A 15,529-nucleotide genomic window follows, 5' to 3' on the forward strand; every position below is an offset into this window, starting at 1 on the left:
ATTATGCTTTCAGGGACGGCTGGGTGGCTCAGTCGGTTGAGTGTGGGACTTTGGCTCCGGTCATGATCTCACTGTTCATGGGTTCCGCCCACATTGGTTCTGTGCTGACAGCTCAGAGCCTGGAGCCTGCTTCTGATTCTGTATTCCTCTCTCTCTCTCTCTCTCTCTCTCTCTCTCTCTCTCAGCCCCTCCCCTGCTTGCTCTCTGCCTCTCAAAAATGAATAAACATTAAAATTTGAAAAAAAAGAAATTATGCTTTCAGAGCCCAAATGTCCATCAACTGATGAATGGATAAAGAAGATGTGGTATATATATTCAATAGAATATTATTTGACGATCAAAAAGAATGAAATCTTGCCATTTGCAACAACGTGGATGGAACTAGAGTGTACTATGCTAGGCAAAATAAGTCAGTCAAGAAAGACAAATATCATATGATTTCACTCAGATGTGGAATTGAAGATAAAAACAGATGAACATATGGGGCACCTGGGTGGCTCAGTCGTTTGAGCGTCCGGCTTCAGCTCAGGTCATGATCTCACTATTCGTGAGTTCGAGCCCCACGTCGGGCTCTGTGCTGGCAGGTTGGAGCCTGGATCCTGCTTCAGATTCTGTGTCGCCCTCTCTCTCCGCCCCACCCCTGCTTGTGTTCTGTCTCTCTCTGTCTTTCAAAAATGAATAAACGTTAAAAAAATTTTTAAAACACAGATGAAACTAAGGGAAGGGAAGCAAAAATAATATAAAAACAGAGAGGGAGACAGACCATAAGACTCTTAAATACAGAGAACAAACTGAGGGTTGCTAGCGGGGTGTTAGGTGGGAGGACGAGGTAAAGGGATGAGGGGCATTAAGGAGGACACTGGTTGAGATGAGCACTGGGTGTTATGTGTAAGTGACGAATCACTAAATTCTATTCCTGAAAATAAATAAATATATATACTTGATTTGAAAAATTATGTTTCAGGGGCGCCTGGGTGGCGCAGTCGGTTAAGCATCCGACTTCAGCCAGGTCACGATCTCACGGTCCGTGAGTTCGAGCCCCGCGTCAGGCTCTGGGCTGATGGCTCAGAGCCTGGAGCCTGTTTCCGATTCTGTGTCTCCCTCTCTCTCTGCCCCTCCCCCGTTCATGCTCTGTCTCTCTCTGTCCCAAAAATAAACGTTGAAAAAAAATTAAAAAAAAAAGAAAAATTATGTTTCAAAGGGTATGCAAACACTCAACAATATGATGTGAAGTGAACTCAGCAGGTTGCACAACCGTGTACACAATTATGATCCTGGTTTTGGAAAAAATAAATATATGTGTGTAGTGGGGAGCTTTCACTTTTGCTGTGATGGGTTTGGATGACTTTATCACGGGAAGGGAGTGAATTTTTAAAAATGTATCTGACTCTGTGCTGACTCCTTGAAGACTAGACAGGATAATAGCTGGTAACTCGTTGGGGACCCTGTTCAGCACTAGACTCGTGTTAATTGCTTTTAACCAATACCTTGCTGACAAAGCCCCCCAGTGGACTAGATTCTGAGGCAAAAGAGAAACCCCATCTCCTTGCATCTGAAATGAAGTCTGAGGCTGTACCATCACCTGGAGGCCTCTTTCTTGCCTCTAATTCGAGCTGCACCTTTATTATGTAATGAACTCTTAGACTCAAAAAGATCTATGTCCAGACCTATTCTGCTCCAGGAATCTACCCATCTCTCCCCATGATGCTACCATATAATGTAATTATTACAGTTTGGGAATATATTTTAATGCCTCCATAGCACAAGCCCCCAACACTGTCATGCTTTACAAAAAAAAAAAATGTCTTGCCAAATTCCCAATCATATAACATCTTTTTTCCAGGTAAATCATAGAATGATTTTGTTAAAACCCTCCCCCAACTCCCCACCCGATCCCAAGGTGCATATAATAATATACATCAGAGTTTCTCCAACTTCAATAGGAGTTGAAGGAATAGGGTATCTGGGGAAGGAATGGGAAACTTTTGGGGCTCTTGGTTCTTGTTAATCGCAGGTTATGACCCAACAGATCATGAGTAGAGCCTGAGATTCCACATTTCTGACAAACCCCAGGTGATGCCCAAGCAGCTGGTCTTGCTGCATCAGTGATACAGCAGTACCGGAACTATAGTATGATCCCATTTCTGTAAAAACAAAATCAAATAAAATGAATATATATGGAAAAACCCACAGAATAAACACTATAAAAATTATAAGGGCTCCCCAGGTGGCTCAGTCAGTTAAGCATCCAACTCTTGATTTCAGCTCAGGTCATGATTTCAGCGTTGTGGGATCAAGCCCCAAACTGGGCTCTGCACTGAGTGGGGAACCTGCTTGAGATTCCCTCTGTCTCTCTCTGTCTCTCACTCTCTCTCTCTCTCTCTCTCTGCCTCTGCCCCTCTCTCCCCCCTGTAAAATAATAATAATTAAAACTATAAATAACAGTTATCTGTGGGTGGGAGGATGACCAGACGCTTTCAAATATTTGGTAAAGTCTTTTACAGTAAGTTTCACTACTGTAATTAGCGAAAACAACCCAGCCATGACGGTGCCCCTCCGGGCAGACATCTGTAAACTGCACCCCCTCCCCAAACTAATGGCTCCACTCCAGGCTTCCTCTCCGCCCTCTCCGGTTCTCAGAACATCATAAAGTGGCTGGCTCTAAGCAGCTGTTCAAGATGAGCATCATGGGTAGCTGAAGCTCCAGCCGCCAGGAGGGCTCAAAGCACTGGTTTAATAACGTTCTCCTGAGCACCAGGCCAGGGCCAGGCTCTCACAGGGATTCTATTCTCTCATTATCCCCATTACCCAGATTAGATAACTGAGGCCCAGAGGCATGTGAGCACCTGAATCACACAGCTTGACTAAAGCCCAGGCCAGGCTCCTGGGGCAAGGTCTGTTCAGTTTCCTCTGCTTGCCTGGAACCCCCAGCCCCACCCCACCCCCCACACCTAGATGTCCACGCGGGTCGCTTCCTTACTTCCTTCAGGTCTCTGCTTACATTTGTACCAGAATCTTATGCTCATCACCCTAAAAAACACTCCCCTGCCCCTGACTTTCCCATCACGATCTGACAGAGTCATATTCATTGGCTTGTGTATACTTTGTCTCTCTTTTTCCACATATGGGTAAGGACTTTGTTCATTTTGCCTACTGCTTTATCTCTGGGGTCTAGCATAGCGCCTGGCTCAGTTAATAGGCATTAAATGGGTGAATGAATGACAGTCTCTGATTCCCAGGCCGCTGCCCTCCCAGCAGTGGCCCCCGCCCCCACCCCTCACATTCACATACAGGGTGACCTGCTGATGCCCAGCAGCACAGGGTATGCTGACCTCTCTTCCCTAGACTCTTTGTGGGCTGTCCAAATGAGGTTTCTTAAATGCAGAGGTGAATGGCTAGGCCTGCGGCCCTTGGTCTCTCCGTGTGAAAGGGATAGATAGGGTAGATAGATAGGAGTCCTGGATTCAAATCCAAATTTCACCAGCACCCTGATGGGTTGGGGCGAAGTCTGACACTCTCTGGGACAAGAAGTCCCCACTCTCAGAAAGAAGGCCTTGCAAGGGTCAGGGCCCTTATACTTGCTGTTCATTCAGTTTGGCCTGCTCTCCCCTCCTGATCTGCCTGTGGCTGGCTCCTTCTCATCATCTAGGTCTCTTCTCAAATGTCACCTTTTCAGAGAATCACCCAACTCCTCCCAGGCTAAGTAGACCTGCGCACCCAACACAGGTACCTCTCTTCACATCCTGTTTATTTCTTCCATCACTATTGGTATAAACTATTTTCACTATTACTATTTCATTCACCTGGTTATTCATTTGCTGTCTGTCTCCAGCACCCAACGTAAGATCTGTAAGGGTGGAGACATTGTTGGTCTTGTTTATTGCTGTATCTCTACTGCCTACAACAGGGACTGGGTTTTGGTAGGTGCTCAATAAATATTTGTTGAATTAATGTTCTTTCTCCTTCTAGAAACAGGGAAACTGAAACCCAAAGGCGGGCAGGGGCATGCCGCCATGAACTAGTATCAGAACCTAGAGTAGAAGGAAGCAATAAGGCCAAGTGGAACTCCAGGTCAGGATACTGTGACCTTGAAGGAGACCCATCTCTTTCCAAGCCTCAGTTTCCTCATCTGTAAGACTGAGTGAGACAGCCATGACCACTACCCAAGAGGCCAGGCACTAGGGGTACACCTCGCCCATTTCCAGGAATGATACCCTTTGCAGCATCAGAGCCCCCCCGCCAGACGCGGCTCCAGCGCCCCAAACCCGCAGATGAAGAAAACTACAATCCCCATGGTGCCGCAGGCTGCACCTGCGCACGACTGCCATCCCGCAGCGCCGTGGGCGCCCTCTGGCGGCATCCTGACGCAGAGCTCCGATCCACTCCCGGAGGGGCGGGGGGTCCGCGGCACAGGCAGTCGGAGCGCGCGGCTGCAGCGGCGGAGCCGGAGCCGGAGCCGGGAGCCGGAGCCGGGAGCCGGAGCGGCGGCCGGATCGTAGCCCGCGGGGCCCGCCGCAGCCATGGGGAACCGCGGCATGGAGGATCTCATCCCGCTGGTCAACCGGCTGCAGGACGCCTTCTCCGCTATCGGCCAGAACGCGGACCTCGACCTGCCGCAGATCGCCGTGGTGGGCGGCCAGAGCGCCGGCAAGAGCTCGGTGCTCGAGAATTTCGTCGGCAGGTAGGAGCGGCGCGCCTCGGAGCGGGGACTCCCCCCGCCCGGGCCCCCGGGCCTCCGCCCCCCCCCCCCCCAGCCCCGACGGCACCGCGACCTCGCAGCCCTTGGCGCTGTACCCGCGGACGGCGCGCCCCCCACCTCCAGCCAGAAGGAGGCGGCCCCCCCTCCCCGAGAGCCCCTCAGGGGCAGCAGCGCCCCCCGCTTGCCCGCAAACGTCGTCAAGCCACCGACCACGGTATCACGCCCCCCTCCTCTGCCACATCCTTTAGGGAAGACGGCGCTCTGCTAAGAGACCCTGGCAAAGGGTCCCCCCTCCCCCAGTACAGGCACCAAGGGGGCCTGCATTACTCAGCGCCTCCCTTCGGCTCCCGCGTTCCCCGGAGCGGGCAGCACCCCAGGGGCAGTGCTCCCCGGCCCTGGGCTCCACGGAAGACAGCTCCCTCCCCCATGAGGATCCCTGGGCCAAGGCTGGGAACCCTCTCCCCAGCTGTGTCCCTGGGAGAGGACACAGCCCCCGGGCATCGAGGACCAGGCACAGCCTCCCCCCTCACACACACACACACACACACACACACACACACACACACCTCTGCAGCTCCCGCCGCCATCCGTGCGCAGCGCGGCGGCCGGGGGGGGGGGGGGGGTCGGGGGAGCTGCAGGACCAGGATGGGGGTGGCGGTGAGACCGCTTCTGATCCTCTTGCGAGCCGCCGGCCGCTGGCTCCGCCGCCGCCCCTGGGTGGGGGGCGCCTGCCGCCGTCGCTCTCCCCGGGGCCTGGCAGAGGGCTTGTAATGGAGGGAGAAGGCGGCGGAGGGCAGAGATGACTAAGACAGGGAAGCAGGATGGCGGGGAGGGGGGAGCCATTTGCAGAACCTAATCCCCCTCCTGCCTCTGATCCCACAGGGCGCTGGGAGGGCCAGGTGGCAGGGAGTGGGGGGCAACCGCAAAGACAAAAGGTCCTGGGTTTAGGGGGGCAGGTGGGGTCGTGACCCCCTTGCCCAGGCTCCCCAAATAAAATGGACGCGGGGATGGCTTTTCCGTGCTGAGAAGAGGATGACGCTCTCCCGGGAGGGGGATGGGGGCTGGGCAGACAGGGAGAAGGCAGTGACACTGGCCTCCGCACTCTGGCATGTCCCTCCCTCACCTTCTCCAGAAACCCTAGCTTTCTCCCAGTGACCTTCCAGGCTGAGGAAGCCACTGGCGAGGGAGGCAGAGGCCCCTCCCTCAGAGGGCAGCGGTTCTAAGGAGACATCCTGGATCCAAGCCAGGTTCTGCTGTGACGCCTCAGACCAATCACTTGCCCTCTCTGAGCCTGTTTCCCCACCTCTAATGAGGACAGCTGGACTGGATGGTTGCTCCTGCCCCTCATATGACTGAGAAGACCAGGGGCAGCCCTGGGGCTCAAGGGTTCTGACTGGAGCAGTGTATCCGGGAGACATGGGAAAGCCACCATTGGGGGCGGCTGGGCCCATCTGGTCAGCAGAGGGGGAGGCCGTCTGTCTCTTGGGGACCAGCTCCCACAGAGCCCCCCTCCTGCTCACGTGACCCCCCCAGAGCTGCAGAGACAAACCGGCAAGAGATACACAGATGGGCCCCTTCCCTGTGGCCCAGCAGTCAGGGTGAGGGAGTGGGGGGACTCTGGAGACAGTAAAGCCCAGAGGCCTTAGTGCTTTAATGGCACCCATGGAAATGCAGCACTTTACGTGTACAGACCATAGTCCTACCTTCATCCATTGAACATTTGCTGAACGCCTGCTTATTGCAGGCTGTGTGCCCTGGGCTGAGGCGGGGGGCGGGGGAGGGGGGGCAGGGAAGGTGACCTCAGGCCCCATCTGCTGAGCCCTTCTCGCGTGCCCCACACCATTCTTCTCGGGACGGCTCACAACAGCCCCATGAGGCAGGTACCATGGTGCCCATCCTGCAGATGAGGAAACAGACCCAGAGTCACACAGCCAGGAAGGACCGCATCTATTATATTCCAAAGCCCAGGTTCCTAATCTCAATCTTAAGAGCCCCCGAGAACCAGGCCCTGAACCGGACACGGGGACATGCAGGAGCATGGGCCTCCATTTTCCCCATCTGTGGGATGGGAACACTGGCAGTGGCTGCCCTGCCTTCCTGAGAGGGTGGCGCAGGGCTCCGGTGAGTCCCTGGGTGTAAAAGCCCGTGTTGGGAGGGAGCTGCTGATGGTCAGTTAGGTTTGGGGACCCATGCGTGCTAGGGCAGACCTGGCCCCTGTCTTCCTGGAGTTCGCTGTCCAGCAGACCAGCCAGGCCCCAGCTGACTGTAGCCGCTGTTAGCTTGTTGACTGGAGTAAGATGTGGACTCTGTTCCAGGAGCCCTGGGCCCTCTTATGCCTCCTGCACCTGACAGTGGCCCTGCAGGAGGATAGGCGGGGTGTCACGGGCTCCTGGCCTCTCCTCCGAGGGCTGGGTCCCCAGACTGGTGAGCATGGTAACAGCCGCTCAGCCTCCTGGGGCTTCCCAGGAGCCAACACCCCATGGAGAGGAAGTGGAAAACGCACCAGGGGAAGCAGAGGCTGCTCCGGGCCAGCCCGGGCTCCTGGGCACCCCGGGGTGGGGGGGGGGAGCCCTGCTGGCAGCTGTGCGACGGAAGTGGCCCCGCAGCTGCCCAGGACGCTGCTAGGACTTCTCTGGGCCTATGCTCTTTCTTCATCCCGCTTTGAAAGAAGGGGAAACTGAGGCTAATTCATTTAGTCACTCGGACATTCGTAGAGTGTCCACAGTGTCACAGCACTGGAGATTCCAGGGTGGAAAAGACAAAAGCTTTGCATTCCAGAGGGGGAAACCTCTGAAATAGTAAACACGGGGACAAGTATATGAAGAAGGCAACCGGAGAATGTGGTCAGTCCCGTGGAAGGAGGAAGGGCCGCTTTCCACAGGGAGGTCAGAGAAGGTTTCTAGGAGGGGGTAGCATCTGAGATGAGAAGCCATGGGACGGGGAAGCATTCTAGGCGGAGAGAGCAAAGGCAAAGGCCCTGGGGCACTAATACATTTGGTGTGTTCAGAGAACAGAAAGGAGCCACGGTAGCTGGTTGTTTGGTGGGCAAGGGCAAGATGGCATCAGAGAGAGATGGGCAGGGGGTGGGTCTGCAAGGCCCTGAGGCTACGATGAGGAGTTGGGTGCATTTTCATTATTGCCAGAAGCTTTTAAGTAGTAGAGTGCCTTGAGCTGACTCCAGCAAGTGTGTAAGTTGGGGAGGGGGTGAGGGACAGGGGAGGAGGAGGCTGCTGCGGTGAGCCAGAGCTGTCGGGGAGTCTGGCCCAGGGCTCTCACAGTGGGGACGAGGAGAATGGTGGGCTTCAGGGGACATTTTGGAGGCAAGTCCCCACAAGACTTGCCGGGATGGGGATGGGGAGGGTGAAGAAAGGGGACTCAAGGCTGACATCAGTGTCTTTGACTCTGGGTGGGTGTCGGTGCCATTATCGGAGGACGGGAGGAGCAGGCACGGGGGCAAGATCGGGAGCTTGCTTTTGGACATGTTCAGTCTGAAGTGTAAGGTGGGCCGTGTGGTGATGCAAGCCTGAAGCTCAGGGGAAGGCGGGCTGGAAATGTAAATTTGGAAGTCCCAGTAGAGGTGAGATTTAAACCCATGGGAGTAGATGAGATCATCTCGGGGTGAGTGCAGACAGAGGGGTGCGGGGGGCCCAAGACACCCCAGCATTTTGTGAGCAGATGCCTGCTGCCCCGGGCCACCCTCTGTCTGCCCCTGGCTACGTGCCCGCTCCCTGCGACACCTGTCCAGTCCCAAGAGTGGGGTGTCCCGGGGCAAGCTTTCAGGCTCTGCTCCCCTCGTTCTGGCGCCCGGCCGACTGGACAAGCGGATAGTGGCCCCCCCTTCCTCCCCTCTTGGTCCCTGGGGAGGCCAAGGCCGGTGCGAATGTGGCCGAGGGGCTGAGAGCTCGGGCTCTGGAATCGACCCTGGGTTTGTAGCTCGGCCCTGCTACTTACAAGCTGAGTGACCTTGGACACGTTTCTTAAACCCTGCTCAGCTGCTCTTTCCTCATCGGCAAAATGGGGATAATAATAGCACCTCCCCCGTGGGACTGTGCCGAGTGTTGAGATAATGCCCACAAAACACTCCGGGTAAGGCCTAGCACAGAGGACGTGCCCGTTCTGTTCCATCCGAACCAGCTGGGAGGCGGGCCGGGGTGCAGGGAGGGCAGGGGGTCTGGTGGGTGGGCTTCTGCCAGGAGGCGGCTCTGAGAGGCAAGGGGTTGGGCTTCCCTAGTGCCTCTTGCCTCTACCCCTGCTCGGGCTCCCTGCCTCCTACCAACCTCCTTGCCCCTTCCTCTACGTTCTCAGCCCAGCACAGGCTTGGTGCTGGTCTCTGGCCTCTGAGAGCCCCTCTTGAATGGTTCCATTTCCCGGATTTGGAGACTGAGGCCAAAGAGGATTAGGGGATATCTGAGACATCGTAGGTAGAAAGTCACTGACTGGAGGGGACGGAGGGGACTGACGTTTGCTGGGCACTTACAGTGTGCCAGGCCCTAGGGATACAGCTGTGAGCAAGCAGGACCCATCCATCCCTGCTCTGGGGGGTGGGGGGGGGGGGAGTTCACAACTGAGCAGGACAGACAGACACTAGGTGACACAAAGAGCTCTTTTGTTGTGTGGACCCCCAAGGAAGTGGCCATTGAGGCTGGACATGAACAAGAAAGGGACCCGGTCAGGCAAAGGGGTGAGCACACTCCAGGTGCAGGGTCCCACCCGAGCAAAGGCCCAAGGAGGGAAAGAGCCCCCCGTGGGTTCGAGAAGCCAGACAAACAGCAGTGTCACCGAGTGAGGAGTGGAGGCCCCAGTGAGACCAGGCCAGAGAACACCTTTTCCAAACCCCCACCCTACCCAGTGGCCCCAAGGAGTCAGGCATGAAAGATGACTCTGGCAGACAGCATCTGATCCCGGCTCCAATAGAATCGAGTTTCCCAGACCTTGGCCGGGGTCAGAGGGTCGGAACCTCGGGGGAGGGGATGCAGGGGGGCCTTTGCGGAGGAGGCCGGTCTAGGGCACCGTGTTATCAGGCGTGGAACAAGAGCGGGAAGGGAGGCCCGCGTGCCATATGTCTAAATATTCCAGTTACGAATCAAGCGAAGGGATTGCTGAATACGATACACTCTGTCCCCCCACCTTGGCAAACACACCTTCAGAACGACCTGGCCGACCGGGTTTGAATTAGAATTTCAGACTCCTCAGAGCTCCGCGATGGGAGGTAGAGTGTGGGGACAGGTGGCCCCTCTCCCCGACCTGCCCCTGTCTCTTACTCCAGCCTGCACCACAAGGGGCCTCCTGGGCTCCCATGTGGACACCCAGCCCTCACATCTGAGCTCTCTCCGTGGTGGCAGAAAGGATCCCCCCGTGGGCCTGGGACTGCCCCTAACAGTTAGGTCAGACCCTGAGGGAGGGCTTGAGACCGACGGGAAATTCCAGAACACTCCAGTGTGGCCTAGGAAGGGTACATGGGCTCCAGCTGGGACCCTCGGCCCCTGGGGGCTCCTTGCTCTAGAGATCCAAAAAGCGACCCCCCTAAAGAATTGGGCAGGGGCCCTGATTCCCCACGTCCAAGGGCAGTGCTCATTATTTACTTGGAACCAACAGCCCGTTAGTGGGAGAGGCAGACTATCATCCCGGGTTTTCAAATGGCGAGATGGCTCAGAGAGGGTAGGGACCTGCCTGAAGCCCCACAGCACTGGAATTAGAGGCAGGACAGGAAACTGCCCCGGTCTCCTGCCTCTGGGTCAGCGTCCACCGTCTTCACCCCCACCCGTGTGTGTACGTGTCACACCCCTCAGCTTCCCCTCTGCTCTCCCTGGTTGTCTCTCTGGACCCTTACCCCTCCCCGGACCGGAACCCAAGAAAGGAGCAAGAGCTGTACGGGGAAGGCAGCTCTGGCAACTTGGAATTAATTACTACAGTGGCATCTTCCCACTGCCCTGGCCAAAGGCTCCTGGACCAGCCTCCCCTCCTGTGTCATCCTCCCCACGCGAGTCGGGCCCAAACCCTGTAGATCCGGCCCCCGGCCCACCCACCTCTGTGTATCTCAGCTGCCCCCTCCTTTGTCTTAGCTCCTGGGGCAGCCTTCTCTCGTGCCCCCAACCCATTCTCCACCCGGCAGCATAGAACTCTCTGTGGCCTCCCAATCTGATCCCCTCCGCTTAACGCCCTCCTTGGCCCCTGGCCTCCAGACAGAGCCCTCGCTCCTGCTCCCGATTTGGGCCCCTGAGGCCTGCCTGCTTTAACCCAGCCTCGCTTCCCGTCCAGCCTCTCCCTGCAGGTGCGCCCTCGTAGCTTACGGTTCATGGGGAAAAATGGGTCCTCACCTTCACCGTGTCTTCGTCTTCCTCCTTCACCGGCTCATCCTCAAAGTCTCACATCGGCCAATACCTCCTCCAGGATGTCTTCCCTGACCACCCTCTCCCCTGTGACCTGACCCGCGGTGTGTGGGGTAGGGCTCAGTTTTCTCCCACGATGAGGGGCTGCGGAGGAAGAGCGAGGCCACTGCCTTGGGCTGAGGGCTCCCGGCCGACTGCAGTTCCAACCGCAGTTACCAGGGACATCTTACCTGTTTATTAGTGCCTCAACCCTTTCGTGACTCTGGCTCAGGCGTGTCTGGTCTGAGCGCAGGGGACTGAGGCCACCAGCCAGGATGGGGAGAAAAATCTCAGCAGGTGAATGCGCACTCACCTCTGACCCGAGTCCCAAATTGGAAGGAGTGAAATGCTCCCTAGCACACACACGAGGCACCTCGCCTACGAGCGCCAGATGGACACCCTCCATTAGACCCTCCCACAGCCGGGATCTCAGCAGCCCTAGGAGGGAGCTGCTGGGTTGTGCCCATTTCACTGATGGGGAAACTGAGGTCCGGAGCAGGGAAATAATTTAGTGGTAGTGCTACGATACTTTCACATCAAGCTGCTGGTGATAAGAAATGAGCATCCAGATGTAGCTCCATATTGAATGACTTGATGAATGTCCTTGATGAGCTGTTAGGCAAACAGAGCCGCTACTTAAGTGTGCACCGGAGGCCGGTGCATGTATAGGCACGTGAGGGGTACCTGACCTCGTCTCCCGTCCCACCAGCCTCACCCAGCCTTGCAAGGAGCAATCAAGAGGACGCAGGGGACACCGAAGCAGGCTCAGTCAGTAAAGAATGCGACTCTTGATCTGAGGGTCGTGAGTTCGAGCCCCACGTTGGGTGGAGAGATTCCTTAAAAATAAAATCTTAAAAATAAAAGCAGGTGGAGATTTCTTAAACAGCTTTATTGAGGTACAGCTTGCATGCCATAAAATCCACCTGTTTGTGATGCGCAGCTCGATGAGTTTTAGTGCATTTACACAGTTGTGCAGCCATCATCACAATCTAATTTTAAAACACTTCCATCACCCCAAAAAGAAGCCTCGTGATGATGCAGATTTTCAAGTGCCTGGCGGAGCCCCTGACCAGCAGTGCCCGATCCATCAGTGTTTGCCATGATTATTATTGTAAATGATAAAATGTTTACAATGGAGAGCCCCAGGTGTTGGGGTGATGGTTGCTCTTTATTTTTAAACATTTTGTGTATTTTCTGAATATGTTTTCAAAGGGAGAACATACGACTTTTACAAGTAGGAGGCAAAAGAGAAATCTATTTCCATCTTGAAAATATAAAGTCATCAACACTGGAAAGGAGGGAAAGAAGGGATGAAGGAGGGAAGGATAAGGAGAAAGGAAAGATCATGGATTTTTTTTTTTTTTTAGTAGGGAAAGTGGTTGCTAAGGGGAGACTGTGTACTCAGAGTCCAGACCCCCACGTGCCAGTCCTACCCAGTCACCAACTTGCACTGTGGTCTGGGACAACACTCTTTCCCGCCTTGTGCCTCAGTTTCCACACCTATACAAGGAGGGTGATGGTGGGAAAACTGGAGGAGCTCATCTTCAAATCATTCTTTTGGCCAGCTGGGCTACCTCGAGTGCCAGCTACCTGCCCTGCTCCATGCTGGGGGCTGGGGACACTGGTAAACAGGACCAGCCCAGTCCCTGCTCTCAGGACATCAGAGCATCGGGAGAAGCCGGGCCAGGACTGCCCTGAAATGTTCAAACCGCAGCTGGAAATTCACAGGCTGTGTGATGTGGGCATGCCTAGGGCCTCCTGGGATAATGGGAACAGAGAGGGACTTCTTGCCTGGAGGCGGCCTCACCTCCTCCCAACTGTATTTCTTGGCCCACCCGCTTCCTCGCCTCCACCCCAGCTCCGTGCTTCAGAGGGCACCTCAGAGCCTGCCCGCCTCCCTTACCTTCCGCTTTCAGGGGCAAGATTTGGCTGGAAATATCCTGGCCCACCCGCCCACTCTTCCGGCCAGCCCCCGGGAGACCCACCTTCCAACTTCCTCCCTGCTGCATCATTTGGTGGGAGCCCAGCCCGTGTTCTCAGCTTGCTCGACAAGTTATATTATTTATAACCATAATAGCTACCATTGATTCAGGCCTCAAGTTATATAAGCCTCACAGCCACCCATTTTACTGATGTGGACACTGAGGTTCAGAGAGGTATAGCCATTTGTCTACAACCACACAGCTCCTGAGTGGCAGCTCTGACATTCAACGCCGGGCCAAGCCCAGGAAACAGGAGGCTTAGAAGCAAGACTGGGTACAGACCAAACGTGCCGCTTTCTGGTGGTTTTTGCATTCCACAGGACGGGGGAAGCAGGGTCCCTGAGCTCCGGCCACAGATCTCAGGTACGAGAGTAGAGTAGGGGAGGGTCACTTTGGACGTTTGGTGTACTTTCTCCGGACCCCTCTGGGCGTGACAGCACCAAATCAGGCAGGGAGCGTGCGGCGCTTGGAGGTCCTGAGGGGTGTGCATTTCATCCTCCCTGTGCTTCAGGTTTGAAGGTGCCTCTGCAGATGGCAAGGCAAGGCCTCCTCGGGAAGCCACCATCTGTCCAGAATGAGTAGGGAGAGCTGGCATGCCACCACGCACCCCTCCCACGTGGCCCCCGAGGCTGGTGGGCCCAGCACGCTCTTCTCTGGGCACCTGTTCTGTCCTCCCTCAGCCTAAGCAGGAGCTGGGTGGGAGGTGCAGGGTGGCGCTGGCTGGAGGCCAGATCAGGCCCGAACCCCCACTTTATCAGAGCGCTGTGGGACAGTGTGTCCAGGTGGGAAGCAGGAGCCATGGAGCTATTTAGCCATGCTTGATCCTTTGAGCATCGCCTGAGCACCTACTATGTGCCAGGCCTCTGGTGAGCGCAGGAGTCCAGCGGGGAGAAAGGAGCTCACGGTCTGGACGTGCGAACCCGCTGGCGCTCTTTGTACCCGCCCAGGCCTGGGGCCCTGACCCCCGATAGGCCACTTCCTCCCTCATTGCACCTCCCTGCCCCTCTCTGGGCCTCTGTCCCCACCTCTGGACAATAATGGGGGACTGACACGGTCTCTGAAAACTTCTCCTCAGTGTTCATCATTTCCATCTAACATTTCGTGGTCAGAGTCCAGAGATCCGAGTCGTGCCTGGAGGAGGCCGTCAGAGGGTTCTGTGGGATCTGTGTTCCTTGGTGACATTTGGGAACCCTCCTAGAGAGGGGGCTGCTGAGCGCCTACTGTGTACCAGACCCAAGCCACGCTTTTTCCATGCCCCCCCCCCCCCCCCCCCCCGAGGCTGCTGGGCCTTCTTGCAGCCCACGTGTGCTAGAGGATAATGCCCGGTTTCTATAAGGCCAGTTTGCAGCCGAGGGCTTTGAGGCCCAGAGAGTGAAACACCTTGCCCAAGGGCACCGGGCGGCAGAATGGCCAAGGTGGGATTCGCGCCCAGGGATTCGAGTGCAGGCCATGTGAGGGCCTCACTCTGAGAACCTGGGCCGTGATAGAGACGGGGCCTCTCCCCCCACCCAGGCACCTCCATCCCCACCCTGGCCGCACGAGATCCTGGTCTGAGGAGGGGCTCTACTCCCACACATAGCCCTGCCCCTCTAATCTCTGCTTCCCTTAAGCTGCTTGTCCCTTAAGTAGCCCTGGGGAGGTAGTGACTTGGGGCAGGCTGGCCCAGACCCCTGACCACCCTTCCAACTGGGCCCTGGGCGCCGCTCCGGTACCCTCTAGGTGGCACCTCGTTGACCTCTGACCTGCAGGTCGGCAGGGACCAAGTGGGCCCATCTGTGCAGGGGAGGCCTCTCAGGGAAGAGCTCCGGGGAAGGTCCATGTCTCTGCGTGGGGGGCTTTCTGTGGGGAGTCCCATCCTTTCCAGCCCCTCCTGCAGTTTCCATGGCAACTACTGTTGCCATGGTATCGCTGGGTGAGGAGCGGGTGGGGGAAAGGGTGGACCCCAGGCCCCCAAGCCCAACCCAGCCTCTGAGAACAGATGTCCTATCTCCACAGCCCTGGGGGATCCCAAATACTAGAGGGTCACCCCCCCAAAGGAATGAGTAAAGGATGGCAGAGATAGAGACAGGAACCCCCCCCACCCCCGTTAATCCCCTCCTTCTCTCTGCTGACTGGTGCACCTCCGTTCCAGCACATGTCACACTGTATTGCATTATCTGTTTACTTGTCTGTCTCTCCCACCACGCTGGGAGCTCCTCCTCCGGGTAGGGAGCGGTCTGACTCATCATCTCGCTTCCCCAGGGCCCAGCACAGGGCCTGGCACAGAGCAGCTGCTCCCAAATATGTCCTAGACTGAATTTAATTGAATTACATAAAAAGCCACGTCTGGCTTCTTGGATTGAAGGAGCAGCACACTTTGACAGGGAAGTTCCCAGGCTCTGGGCCCCAACAGACCCTTGGGTTTGAATCCTAGCTCTGCCATTCCCATCTGGATGACCTTGACAAGTCCCTTCACCTCTCTGACCCTCAGATGCCTCATC

The 15,529-nt window shown here is 56.1% G+C and overlaps 1 protein-coding gene across 24 annotated transcripts in view; it reads left to right on the forward strand.

Annotated features, from left to right (window-relative positions):
* The first annotated feature begins 4,371 nt into the window (after positions 1–4,371).
* The window catches only part of DNM1 (dynamin 1), a 45,032-nt gene continuing 33,874 nt past the window's right edge, over positions 4,372–15,529 (forward strand). For all 24 annotated transcript variants that reach the window (XR_006295020.1, XR_006295019.1, XR_006295018.1 and 21 more), the window contains exon 1: positions 4,372–4,681. Coding sequence is in view for 17 of the 24 variants with exons in the window: in XM_043566032.1 (XP_043421967.1) it covers positions 4,521–4,681 (161 nt within the window). In the remaining 7 variants the exon portion in view is untranslated. The remainder of the gene's footprint in view (positions 4,682–15,529) is intronic.

This window comes from Prionailurus bengalensis, chromosome D4 (assembly GCF_016509475.1).
Source record: "Prionailurus bengalensis isolate Pbe53 chromosome D4, Fcat_Pben_1.1_paternal_pri, whole genome shotgun sequence".
Taxonomy (NCBI): Eukaryota; Metazoa; Chordata; class Mammalia; order Carnivora; family Felidae; genus Prionailurus; species Prionailurus bengalensis.